This window comes from Delphinus delphis, chromosome 18, assembly GCF_949987515.2.
Source record: "Delphinus delphis chromosome 18, mDelDel1.2, whole genome shotgun sequence".
In the NCBI taxonomy this organism is placed as follows: Eukaryota; Metazoa; Chordata; class Mammalia; order Artiodactyla; family Delphinidae; genus Delphinus; species Delphinus delphis.
In genome coordinates this window covers 8,774,970-8,789,000 of record NC_082700.1, presented here as the reverse complement: position 1 = coordinate 8,789,000, position 14,031 = coordinate 8,774,970, and the positions used below count along the sequence as shown (strand labels likewise).

Here is a 14,031-nt window from a genome sequence, read left to right as displayed (position 1 = left end):
GAGATCTCAAAAATAAGGGCACAGGAGAAAGGTTTCCTATCTCTTGTCATTGGCATGAGGTAATACCTCCCTGATAGCAAACATTTAAAATTATGTTTGTATAAACACTAGAATCCTAAGAGGATATATAGTTCCTAAACTGTTGATTTTTTAGGGCACTGGAGTTTTCTAGTCACTTGGTATTACTGATATTTAAGTATTTCTGTTTAACTTTATTTTTTATATTTTATATTTACTGAAATACACAATGAAAGAGAATATCCACACAAGTATACACATGTGTGTGGGTTTACAATAAGGCCAACTCACACTTAACCTTTCTTATCAGTTTTTATTTTATAAGAGCTATAATGTCCTAATTTAAGAAAAACCAATTCACTAAATCCTAAGACAAACCAAAATTCACTTTTCAAAAGATTTCAACAGAATATCAAGTGAACCACATGTACTTAAAATGATTCAATGTATAAACTTCTGATTTCTAGCCAAATTTTTAAGTTCAGGAGAGATAAGGAAAGATAAAAAGGGACTTGTGAGGAAGAGAGAGATGATGGAACATACAAAAGTTAGTTAATACAAAATTTCTTTTTGCAGAGAGTACCTATAAAATTCTTCTTTTCCAGCCATTCCATCATTGGAGGGTATGAGCCATCCACCATCAGCCAACTGTATTCCCTTTCCAGCCCATAAACTTTCCTTACCAAAATAATCCTGAGTGTGAAACTGAAAAGACTCTGCATTTTTGCTGTTAATTTTTACACAATGTTTAGAAACACCGTACCTATATAGCTGCACAAAATAAATGATAGAAAAATTTGATAATGAGTAAGAAACATCAAACAAAAGAATGTTTCACAGAAAAAAAAATTATAACACACCCAAACTGAATCTACCCAAAGTTTTTCATTTAAATATGAAAATATTCACTATAAAAATATGTAACTTACTTACTGGAAGTCAAAAAATTTTTACATAATATAAATGACCTATACATTCAAGAGTCTGCTGCACCTTTCCCATTCCCCTTATGTACATGCCTCCTGCTACATCTGCCATAGGAAGTCGTTGTGGGGATAAAAAAGTAATTTAATGTTTAAGAAAACCTCTTAAGTTAAAAAACTCAGAAGAGGCCCAGACTCTCACCTCTCCATTGCTCCAAATTCCAACTAGATAGTACTGGCTTAATAAGAATCCTTTTAAAAATGTAAATGGCTCTTAGCAGGTTCAGGGTTATGAGTCATTCACACTTTAAATTCAATGAGACTACTTTAACACCCAGCTGAGAGCACTTATAGTAATAAAATGAATACATTTTGAAGGCGAAAGAGAAATTGTAATTTTGAAGCACTGATCACTTTAGGATAAGACAGCAGAGGAGGAGGTTGCCACTGCAGGCTGATTAGGAAGTAAGATGATTTTACTCATCCATTTCTGCATCAATTTGTTTTCTTTAAACAATTTGAAGATGCCAGTTAATGAAATAAAGTTACACATTGCTATAAAAGCTATTAATTAGCATTATAGACAAAAGCATACCTGTTTATGAGAACATGCAGTGGGGACTCGGCTTTCTACTGCTACTTTCAGAGAGATTCTAGGCATAGTGGATGTTTTTGCAAGATACAGACTGCCTGGCTGTGGAAAAATACGTTGCCTTTGTTTCTTTTTAATTCGCATATCCTGTATATCTCTGGCAGTCTGAAGATTTGTAATTAAATCTATTAAAGAATAAATAATTAACAAAAAGTAAAATTGAATATAAAATTTAAAAGCACAACCCTTGTTTTATAAAATGATATATATCAATTTGCTCTAACTTTAAATCTTAAGGGATGAAAAAAAGTTTCTACTTGATAAATGTTTCTAAAAGAACAGAAATAGATTATTTTTATTTCGAATTTGGAAGAAAATTAGTAGCCTGATAAAAATCATAATCCAATAATAGCTGTCCTAGACTGCATGTCTAATAGCTTTTTTTTTTTAAGAAGAATGTCTACAGTTAGCTACCTTTGAAAGAAAACATTAGAGTAATTTAAACTTAATCTTTGGACAGAAAATAAAGCAATACAAAAGGTTTTGAAATTAGTAATCATCATAAAAGGGGCAAAAATCCTCAAGGTGTTATTTAACATAAGAAATATATATATCTGAAAGGCAAAAATACATCAACACAAATTTTCACACAATACCTAAAGGTTCTTCTTCACCCTTTGTGAAAAGCATAGCTGTTGTTTGATGAATTTCACTGTCATTAACATTATTTTCACGATCACCAGAGCCATGTTCATCTATGTTTTTTTGTTTTTGTTTGTTTTCCTCGAAATTAGTATTCCTGGTAACACACTGTTCATCTCTGTGAACATGCGATTTAGTTTTAAAAGGTGGGACAAAGACTTTCATTGGTTTGCCTGTAGTTGTCGAGTGTCTCCTTTTTTCATTTCTTGGGGCAGGAACCTTACAAAGTGGCTGCCCTGAAACTGATAAACTGCTTGAAGACTTTTCCAAGGTTGGGTGTTCAGAAAAATGAGATTTAGATAGAAATTCTTGACCAGATGCAGTGAAATTTGGATTCTGCATTTCTCGCCTTTCCGTACTTGTGCTACAATGGGGAGAAAATATTTAAGCTTGATTATTTACCAGTAAATGTACATATATATATATATATATAAATGTTTTGGAATATGTATTTTTTTTTCGTAGACCCTCAATTGCTACATGGCAATCCTATTCTGGTAACCGTTCTGCATTTCATCATGGTTGCCCTCCAAAACAATACCACACTCTCCAAGTCTGTAACTATCTCTCACACACTGACTCCCAGGCTTTGACTTTACCACCTACAAACATGAGAGAAGAGAATGTGTCAAACCTGGATTCCCCCATCTGTCTCTTCCAGGTCTATCACAGCTCCTCACTTACCTCCTTCGCCAGACATCTGTCTACCCGTCCTCTTCTCAAGGTAACCTCTTCACCTGTATTCTTGACCCCATCTAGTATCCCAGTCTCCTCGGGAGCCCCACTCTTGCAATGATATTCCATCTCCTTCCTTTCTCTATCATCTGTTACACCTTTTTCATTCAGAAAGCCTTGCCCACTCTTGACTTTTTTCTCAACCTTATCTCCCTTTCAAGCGGATACTGTTACGTACCCCTCATGGCCAACCTTCCTCCGTAGGTAATCTAAACTAGCTATTTTCACTTCCTCACTTTCCACTCTCTGAACTCTCATTTTCCCCACTATTCTACAGAAACTTTTCTCAATAAAGTTGCTAATGACCTCCCAATACCAAAATTAAAAAAAGCTTCATGTGTAAACTCATTCTGCTTGACCTCTAACAGTTTTCACAACTTGTTCCTTTTTAAAATTCTCACCGCGAATATTTACACCACGATTGTCCCTCTTTTTCTTTCTTTCCTTTTCTTTTTTAACTGTTTTTTTCTTCTTTCTCTTAAAAATCTTCCTGCCTCCAAAGTTGGATTTCTTCCCTAGACACTTCCCCTGGGTGATATGAGTCATTTACATTGCTTAAATTACCATCTAACAATAAAAATATCAATCTGTATCTTTATGCCCGACACTCCCCAGGTGTTATTCCTATACTTTGAACTGCATCTAGTACCAGACATCCCTATCTTGATGTTCCACACTCGTCTCAAACTAAGCATGTCCCAAACTAAACTTACCACCTTCCCTAGCGTACATGTTCTTCCTCGATATTTTGTTGAAAACCCCATACTTCCTTTTACCCAACCCTAAGCCCATGGAACTTGAAGTTACCCTACAACTTATTTAGTTATCCATTCATCTATCCAGCAAGTATTTAATGTGTTCCTACTACTTTCCAGGCAGTGTTCTGGCTGGGGGATATAGTGACAAATAAAACAAATTAATAGAGTCTACATTCTAGTGGGGGGAAACAGACAAACAAGTAAATATGTCAATTGGTATTATATATGCTATGGAGAAAATTAAAGCATGGTAAGGGGGACAGGAAGTGTGTCCAGCAGAAATAAATAAACGATATTTTATATAGGCTGGTAAGGAAAACATTATTGACAAGGTGACATTTATACAGAGACCTAAAGGAAGTGAGAGGGAAAGCCATGAAGAGATTTGGGAGAAGACTGCTACAGGCAGAGTAGACATCACGTACTGGGCTAGACACAAGTGTGCCTGGAGCAGAGTAGGCAAGGGGAAAGTTAGCAGGTGAGACTGGAAAGGTAGCAAAAAGGCCCGATCACAAAGAACCTGCGTACCATGGTAAGGACTTCTGGCTTGTACTATGAGATGGGAAGTCATGGAACAGTTTTTGAGTCCAGAAATGACATAATCTGCCTTATACTTAAAAGGATCCCTCTGGCTTCTTTGCTGAAAATTCACTGTGTATAGGGAGGTGGGGGGAGGCAAAGTAGGAAGCAGGAAGACCAGTTCTGTTGAAATAATGTAGACAGTTTTATGGTGACTTGAACCAGGTGTTAAGGGTGGAAATGGTGAGAAGTGATTGGATTTGGCATATATTTTGAAAGCAGAGTTGTTAGACTTTTACATTTATAGGAAAACAAGTAAGGGGAAAGAATATCAGCTTTGGAGATGTTACATTTAAGATATCTGTAAGTTACCCAAATAAAAATGTCAAGTAGGTAGCTGAATGAATAAATATGTTGTTCAGGGAAGAAATCTGGGCTAAAGATATTAATTTTGGAGCTGTCACCAAATAGATGGTATACAGAGTCATGAGTGGATGAGATACTAGGGAGGAAGGGCAGGAAGAGAAGCCATCTGGAGCTGAACCATGCGGGTATTTAACCTTTAGCAGTTAGGGGAAGAATTAGCAAAGGAGAGTAAGAAAGAACAGCCAGTGGGATAGGAGGAGACGTAAGACAGATGTCCCAGAAGCCAGAGTAAAGAAAATGGTAACTGGTAATCTTGATGAGGGGTAGTGGGTAGTGATGAAAGACTGGGATGGGCTCAGGAGAGAAAGGGAAGAGATGAAGTAGAGAAAGTGAGTTGAGACAATTCTCATAAGATGTGCTTTAAGTGGGGCATAGAAATGGACTAGTGGGATAAGAGGAGTCAAGAAAGGCTTTTCTTTTCAAGATGGGAGATTTATAGCAACTACCTACACTGATGGGACTAATCCAGTAAGGTGGAAAAATGATCAATGCAGGAGAGAGAGGGGACAATGGCTGGACTGGTTTTCTTGAATAGACCTAGATGAGATCAAGTGCACAGGAATGAATAAACCTGTGTACTCCAAAACTTACTTTCACTGATTTTTCACTCCAATGTTTTTAAATATGAAAAATATTGTGAAAATGAGGAGTTTGCTTTGCAAGTTATGATCAAGACCTCTATTTGAATCCACATGGAGATATTTTGCCACTCTCAGTTAATGACTCTCTTGCCAAATCTTGAATCTGTCTTCCACTCACTCTCTGCTCTCTACCACATGTACTAACTAAACTAAGGCCTTTAGTTCCTTACTAATCTCCTTGCAACCTTTTCTCTCTGGTCTGTTTCTAAAACACGAATCTGGTTACGTCACGTCTCTTCTTAAACTTCCAAAGACAAAGTATCGCCTATCCAGGTTTCGACTTGTCAGAAATGACATACAGGAGGCTTCCTTCTTGGTCCTACTCTCTCCATTTCTTTGTGTTTCCTCGTCCTCAGCCCACCCCCAGCCTGACAAATCCCATGATGAAAGTCACACAACTTCTTACTGTTTCCAGATTTGGAATGCCCTCTTTAACCAGCATTCTTTACATTCCATCTAAAGTACTTTTCCTATTAAACTTTTGTCACATAATTAAGCTGCCAATTTTTCTGTGCTCTCACATCACTTTATTATATTCATTTTAGTATTTATAGCACAATAATTCTTTTCATGCCTGGCTCCAAGACAAGCAATCTGACTTGGACTTACATATCTTTTCATCTATCAACACAGTATAAATTAGATACTTCGAAAAGGTGCTTAATACCTGTTTGTTAAATGCATAAAACTATTTTCCCATCATATGAGTAAATTAAGGTAATATGTAGATAAGTAAGCATTTACTTTATTTTTAATATTACAACCTACTTTTGAAAATGAAAATTTTAAAAATCACCTGGATTTCTACATTCAAAACATGTATATTAGTAGCCTGCTGAAAAATATATTCCAGAATACAGGTCGATGACTTTTTCAACAATGTCACAAGTAGTTATTTTTGAAAAGATAACATTAATGCAATTTAAACCATATGTTTGGGCTTAAAAATTTACCATTAGAAAAGATTTTACAACTGCTGTCTACAATTTGAGATGCTTCTGTGATATTCACATCCATTATCTATAAGTGACACCTCAGTAACTGCTTCTTCTGGGCTTTTTTCTATTGAAGAGCCACCATGGAGAATGGAGATTTAGCTCCTACAAGACCACTTCCACTTTACCAAACACTCTTTCTCTCTCTCCTTTCCTCATCTTCCCAAGTTACATATTCGATTCTGTCAATATTTTACATTTATATTATGACTAAATACTTTTCACAGCTGAGTGTGTTATATTAGTAAAAAGTATATGTGGTATTAATATGTAGTACATTCTCATTGTAATTCCTATCTTTACAACTTTTGCTTTCCATTGGGTTATTATTTTTTTAAAACTCTGCTGCTTTTCTATGTACCTATCATTCATTCACACCCAAACTCTCAGCTTTATACATATAATTCTCTTTTCATTCTGCTCCTTGAATAGTGTTTCTTCTAAGTTATTTTCATTAGTTTGATTTTTGGTTATTTCATTTTTGATTTTTGTGATGTTCGGTAATCTTTGGTTGTCTGTTCCTATTTAAGCATCGGGGATCACAGAGCTGTTTGGAAGCCTTTGGTACACCGTTACTGATTGTAAGCAACACTGTAGATTAACTGGAAGCTTCTAATAGTGAAAACTTAGCTACCAGCATTCTGGAAGCTGAGTGGGGGAAGAAGACCTGGGGAGGAGAGCCCCCCAACATTCAGTGTGCACACATTAACCTGATCCCCTTGCCTTCAGTATATTACTCCTGCCTTCCACTGTGCCTAGTGTGTTCAATAAAGAAACCCTGTATTGTACCCTCCCTGGACAGTTAACCTCTAGTCTTTTGTTAGACTGCATAAGAGGTAGTGCCCAGCTTCATGGAGTGAAGGAGGGGATTTGACGGCATCTTAAATAGATTCTCAACCTATATACCCTTATTTTGGCTCCTTCTCCACCACCCAATTATTTTTTCTTTCTTTTTTTCCTTAATTTATTTATTTTTGGCTGTGTTGGGTCTTTGCTGCTGTGTGCGGGCTTTCTCTAGTTGCAGCGAGCAGGGGCTACTCTTCATTGCGGTGCACAGGCTTCTCATTGTAGTGACTTCTATTGTTGCGGAGCATGGGCTCTAGGAGCGCAGGCTTCAGTAGTTGTAGCTTGCGGGCTCTAGAGCGCAAGCTCGGTAGTTGTGGCGCATGGGCATAGCTGTTCCACGCCATGTAGGATCTTCCCAGACCAGGGCTCAAACCCATGTCCCCTGCACTGGCAGGCAGATTCTTAACCACTGTGCCACAAGGGAAGTCCCTCACCACCCAATTCTGAAGATTCACCGGTTCCTGAGCTTCTGAGGCTTCTTTAGTGTAAAATGATTGGTTCTCTCCTCTCCCCACTACCACTTTCAAATCAGTTTTCTCCTGTATGTATGCTTTGAACAATGTAGTCACTGTGGTCTCTCCTCTCCCATTCTCCCTGTCTTTGGGGAGGGGACGTGTGTGTGTGTGTATGTGTGTATGTATGAATTCCTTCATGGTTGTTTTGGTAAAAATTTGAGAGGCAATTAAAGTAGGTGAGTATGCTCAATTCACCATCTTTACCAAGAAGTTTCTTAATACATTAAAATACTTCAGGTTCTGCTTTAATCTTTTTCTGGTAGGCAAACTCTCCCAGGGCTTTATTCTACCAAAATGGTCTGGGTACCTGTCTAGGTTTAGCCACACAGCTCTAATTCTGGGATCTCCCCCTTCTGTATAATCCTGATGATTCCCTTTACTTTCTCCTGTGTTGAATTCCTGTTCCTTAAATCCTATATCTTCCTCCTTCTGATTTATGGACTTTAGTTAGCTCCCTGAGAAAAGTGTGTGGGAGACAAACCTTTTGATACTTTACATCTGAAAAATGTTTATCCTCACACTTATTTGATATTTTGGTCAGTGGTAGAATTCTAGGTTGAAAATCATTTTCTTTCAGAATTTTAAAGGCATTGCTCTGTAATCTATAACCTTCTAGCTTCCACTGTTAATGATGAGAGGACTCATACCATTATGACTCTGGAAACTTCATTTGAAACCTGATTTTCTAAAATTTCACAAGGATATACTTTAGTACAGGTCATTTTTATTCATGTGCTTACTCAGAGGGTCCTTTTAATCAAGGAAACTCATGTCCTTCAGTACTGATAAAATATCTTAAATTATTTCTTTGAAAACTTGTATTTCTCCTCTGTTACTTCTTTCTCAAAGTCCAATTCTTCAGATGTTAGAGCCACAGGACTGACTTAAAATTATCTTTCATTCTTTTTTCATCTCCTCTTCTTTTTTGCACTATATTCTGGGAGTTTTCATAACTTTTATCTTCTATTTCTTCTACTGAGTTAATTTATTTGTGCCATCATATTTTTAATTTCCAAGAACTCTTCTTATAGCAACTTGTTCTTATTTTACAGATACAATATGTTCTCTTTCCTGAAAATATTAGTACTTTTTTTGAAGTTTTCTTCTTGTTGCATGGTCTATTTCCTCTAAGTTCCTTTTCTGTTCTTTGGTTTTTGTACTTTGGATACTATCTTTCCCAGAGGCTTTCTTCCAATGACTAGTGATCCTTGATTATCTATTCTCATTTAAGTGTGAAGCACTGAAGAGCTGACTGGAAGCTGTGTGCTGGTGGGCTTGTCAGTTGTTGGCTTCACTGTCTGGTGATCTGGTATGCGGTTTAACTTAAGTAACCACAACTGTCAGTATTTTTAGTCTTTTCTATTCCTGTTACCCACAGAAACAATCGTCTAGTCTTCCGCCTAAAGGCCTGGCTGCCAGCATTTGGGAGCCAAGTGTGGGAAGGAGGCTAGGGAGTCTCACTACTCGACATCCAGATTTTTACTTTATCTCTCTTTTCAGAATCTTCCCCCAACCCCATCCCCAATTCAGAATCCCTCCAATTCATCTTCTCCAGAGAATGACCTTCTGGTCTTTTGACAGAAGAGGGATAATTGCCTGCCTGCAGTGGGGGAGGGGATATAGATGTCTCTTAAACAGATTTTCAACTAATCTTCCTATTTTCTACCTCACCTTCAGAATTACATGTTGCTGCCAATTTGAGTCTTTCTCAGGTTCTTTAGGGGAAACTGAATAGCTTCTCTGCTTGCTCTAATGTTAGGTTTTAGTTTTCTATGTCTTTCTAAATCATTTATGATTTTTAGCTTCTAAAATTTTGTTGTTTCTTCTGAAACAACACTGTACTTACAGATTTATACATTAAAAAAAATTCTCTTAGTAACTAATAGGGTTTTGAGAGGGAGGAGAGATAAAAGCATATTTTCAACATATGCCATCTTTAATTTTTCTTTCACTTCCACCAATATAATTGAGATATAATATAGGCCACCTTTATTAATTGGTTTTGAGTAATTTCCTTAATCTCTCTCAACCTCAGTACCTTATCCACAAAATTGCAATAAAATCTGTTTTTCTACTTTACAAAGTTATTAAAAATGACATAATAATACGCACAGCACTATAAAGTACTACCAAAGTACAGAATTATTTAATCCTGATGCAGGCTTTCAAAAAGGGGAAGTGTTAATGTCTGTACTGTATGTTAGAGCCAGCATTTCTAGAAATATTTATTTAAAAACCCCACATTTTCCCTATACTATATTAGTAGAATTAAAAAAAAAAAATTAAACATGTCTTACCAAGAGGGTCCACAGGTAACTGGCTCTAAAGAAATGTGATGCATAAACAATCTTCTATCTTTCATTGTGCCTAGAAAAACATTATTTTACATTATGTATTAATGAAATGTCTTTTACATTATGTATTAATGAAAATCTAATGGGAGATTTTATTTCCTATGTTCATTACACATTATTGTAAATATTTACACAAAAATGTGAGAAAATTATACATTTAAAATTTTTCAATGCATATAATGAATGCTTAGTTAATAACCATCAAAAATTTGATTCACAAATTGATAATGATGAATACCAAATAACTCACAGTGCAAACATATATAAGAAATCAGTATAAATTTAGTCAGCTGATGTTAATCATAACTCAAATGTGTTAGTGAATTGCCAATGCAAATATAATATTTAAAAGTTTTATGAAGGTTGACAAGCTAAACTGTAGATATTATTCATTCTCAGCAGGTAACTTGTACTTCTTAAATCTTCAAAACTAGTCCATTAGTAGGGACGGGATTGGTTGAATAAACCAGAATACACTGATACAGCGACATGATCAAGTACTAAACAACCACAAGAAAGAACGAGGAAGATCTCTTGATACTCATTAAGGCATGATCTCCAGAGAAATTCTAAAGTAAACAACAAACAAAGAAGGTACAAAACCATATGCATACTGATACCTTCTGAGTAAGAAAGAAACGTAATGAGAACATATATACACATATTTACTTATTTTCACAAAAAGAAACCCTAAAAGGACAGACCAAAAACCATTTAAAATAGTTATCAAGGTAGTGAGGAAGGTGGTGAACAGTGTAGAGGAGATGGCGATGGAAATCAGGCTTCTCCAAGTAAACCTTTTTGTAGTTTTGATGAATGAACTATGTAAACGTTCTATATATTCAAATATAAAATTAAAAAAGAAAAAGCAAACCCTAAAATTGAAAACTAACGAATCTAACCTAATTATTAAATTGTTAACCGCAAACAAGATAATTATTTTGAGTGGCATTTGAACACAGAACTTTGACTACACATTCTTAATGATATATATTCTTAGGACAAAAACTGCAAAGAATTCTTAAATTTCCCTTAGTAGTTTTACTATTGGTATTTATTAACACTGGTATTGTAAACTTGAAGCTATTATACATATACTGTAAGACAGTGATTCTCAAAGTGATCCATGGAACCCTGGGTGGGAGGAACCCACAACCCTTAAAGGGGATCCAAGCTGTCAATCTATCGTAATAATAATCATATAATAATAAGAAGAAGAAGGAGAAGAAGAAGTTGAAAAAGGAAAAGAAGGAGGAGGAGAAGAAGTTATATATATCTTTCTCACTGTGTTGACATTAGCACTGCTGGTATGTCCTGCTGCATACTTTAGTGCAATAATTGTCTTGAGGAAATGCACTGTATGTGAACTGCACTAATCATTTTTGTCCCAAAGAATTCCATTTTTACTTGAAAGAATAACCAACAAATCACAATCTTTCAGACTTGGGTATGCAGCAGATATTTCTTCAAAAATGAATGAAATGAGCTTATCACTACAAAAAAACAAGTGAGAGTATTTGCTGCCAAACAAACTGAATTGTAAAATTCAAGCTTTTAAACAAAATGACAATTTTGGAATGCTTGTATCTGGCTGTTAGCTTGACAATTTCCCAATACTAAATTTTCAGATTAGATCAGTGGTGACATTAACAAAAGTAATTGTTTAAGATTGTATAATAAAATGTGTCAACGTTTGGAAGAGCTGCATAACTCTGAACTAATATTTTCAAACTGACCAATGCACAATATTTAATATTTATAAATATTAAAATTTCTCAGTTTTAATGTTGAATATGGTAAATATAAATAGATATAATCCACACAACCAAATGCTCTTTGGGATCCTCAATCATTTTTAAGAATATAAAGAGATCTTGAGATCAAAAAGTTTGAGAACCATGGCTGGAAGATAAAGCAAATAAGTAAATATGTTAAGGTTATTAGAAACCAAGAATGCAGCATTAATAAAAAATACACCAGCAGCTATGAGCATAGTTAGCATTCAAATTTTGTTTTTTAAAAAATATTAACCACTGGAAGGATCTTTGTAGATTTTAAGGATTCTAGAACTGGGGCAGGGAATTACAATGACTCCCTAAGAAATCTTTTTGTGAAAATAAAAAGCAAGAAAGTGTTCAAAGGTTAATTAAAGCGTATTAAAAAAAAAACTCTTAGGAAATACTTGAAGAGGTTTCCACTTTCAAATTTGAAATGATTTGAGCATCAAAAAATGTTTTCTTTTGTAAAGAAATACATTACTTATAATGTGTTCTTTTAAACTTTATATATACATTATAAATAAAAATCTAAGAAATCAGTTTTACTCAACTAAGAAAAAAATTCCTCTACTACCATTAGTAGTGATTACTACACCAACTACTCTTTACTCTGAAAATTGGTAAGTAAAGGGAAAGAATTCAATATTTACCCTGCCTTTTTAGGAGGAACTATAGAGTTCATCCCCAGTTGTTAAGGGAAAGCTCTTCCTTGCTGAAGAATCCCATCTAATAAATGTATAAGAAATAACATAATTTGAAAGTCACTGTTTTTCAATTAAATAACTGATTCATGTAAATATTATGAAATCAACTAGATTCTAGAACCTGAGCTTAAAGTATTTTACTAAGTTCTTACTAAATTCTTACAGCTTTTTATTTTAAAAGTCATTATTTTGTTATCATTTCACATTTCTCAATTATGGAGAACTTCCACATTATACTAGGTATTATGAAGGAAAAGCTCACATAACAAAACAAGGCAAGATGTAAGCTTTAACAAACCACACTGTAAAGGCGTGCCCAATTACCTACATACCCAAAGAAAAATAACTCAAAGAATACTAAGTATAGTAACTATAAAAAAAGATATGGATAAAAAGCAAATTTTACCATCTGGAGTGCTTTTTGAAGCCTTTAAGTATTTTCCTTGATTTTCTATTATCCTGTCAAATTCATTCAACAAGTTTCTTTTGATTGGGGGTTCTCCTAAAAGGAAATTTCCATACATGTTTTTAAAACATATAATATCAAATTTTTTTAAAAAAAGCCTATAGTCCATTTTTTTAAAACTAAAATACTGACTCTTACAATATGCTAACTAGTGAAAATTCTATTTTGAAGGAGAAAATTAATTTTTCAACATCAATTTAATTTCTATTATTTTTTGACCATTTAAAATACCACTATTTAATAGGGTCCAGGGATAAACAGGTGTTACCAGATATCACACATAAGCTATTTTTTAATAAGCTGCCACTTAGTAACCCTAGGTTTACTGGCAATAAGGACAAACAAAATTTCTCCAAGTAAACTTTTTTTTTTTTTTGCATTACACTCAAGAAGGAATTTATGATATAGATCCTTGAATTAGAGTCAGTGAGTAGGAAAAAAGATTTTAAATTACCAAAATTACATCCAAGTATTACCAAAAGTAATATGTACTTCTTTTTTATTTATTTATTTATTTTTTGCGATACACGGGCCTCTCACTGTTGTGGCCTCTCCCATTGCGGAGCACAGGCTCCAGACGCCCAGGCTCAGCGGCCATGGCTCACAGGCCCAGCCGCTCTGCGGCATGTGGGATCCTCCCGGACCGGGGCACGAACCTGTGTCCCTTGCATCAGCAAGTGGACTCTCAACCACTGTGCCACCAGGGAAGCCAATATGTACTTCTTATTTAAAAACTCTACAAAGGCTGAGAGTAAACTTAAACCATAATTTGTTATGCATTTCCATGTCATCCTGAGATAATGTGTTAACAGATACTTTGCTCTTTGATACTTTTTTAAAAGTATAAATCAAGTTTTATTGGAAACCTGAATTGCATACAGAGTCAAGGTGGAGATAAACCACAAAGCCACAGGCTATTAGGAATTGACGTTTTATTAAAGAAAGCAAACTTGAAGGATTTAATAAATAAAAATGTCCATGCAAGTCTTTATCAAGTGTTAGATTATAAAGTGACTTAATTGCTTGACACGAACCTGTACTATTCAAGTAACCAGAAGC

General features: G+C 35.0%; 1 protein-coding gene across 1 annotated transcript in view; it reads right to left on the bottom strand.

Annotated features, from left to right (window-relative positions):
• Positions 1 to 14,031, bottom strand: part of BRCA2 (BRCA2 DNA repair associated) — a 53,372-nt gene that overhangs the window by 18,537 nt on the left and 20,804 nt on the right. Inside the window, exons 12-16 of the mRNA XM_059995993.1 lie at positions 12,913 to 13,008; positions 9,968 to 10,037; positions 2,190 to 2,599; positions 1,537 to 1,718; positions 602 to 789 (exon numbers count right to left, since the gene is read on the bottom strand). Of these exons, the coding sequence (XP_059851976.1) occupies positions 602 to 789; positions 1,537 to 1,718; positions 2,190 to 2,599; positions 9,968 to 10,037; positions 12,913 to 13,008 (946 nt within the window). The remainder of the gene's footprint in view (positions 1 to 601; positions 790 to 1,536; positions 1,719 to 2,189; positions 2,600 to 9,967; positions 10,038 to 12,912; positions 13,009 to 14,031) is intronic.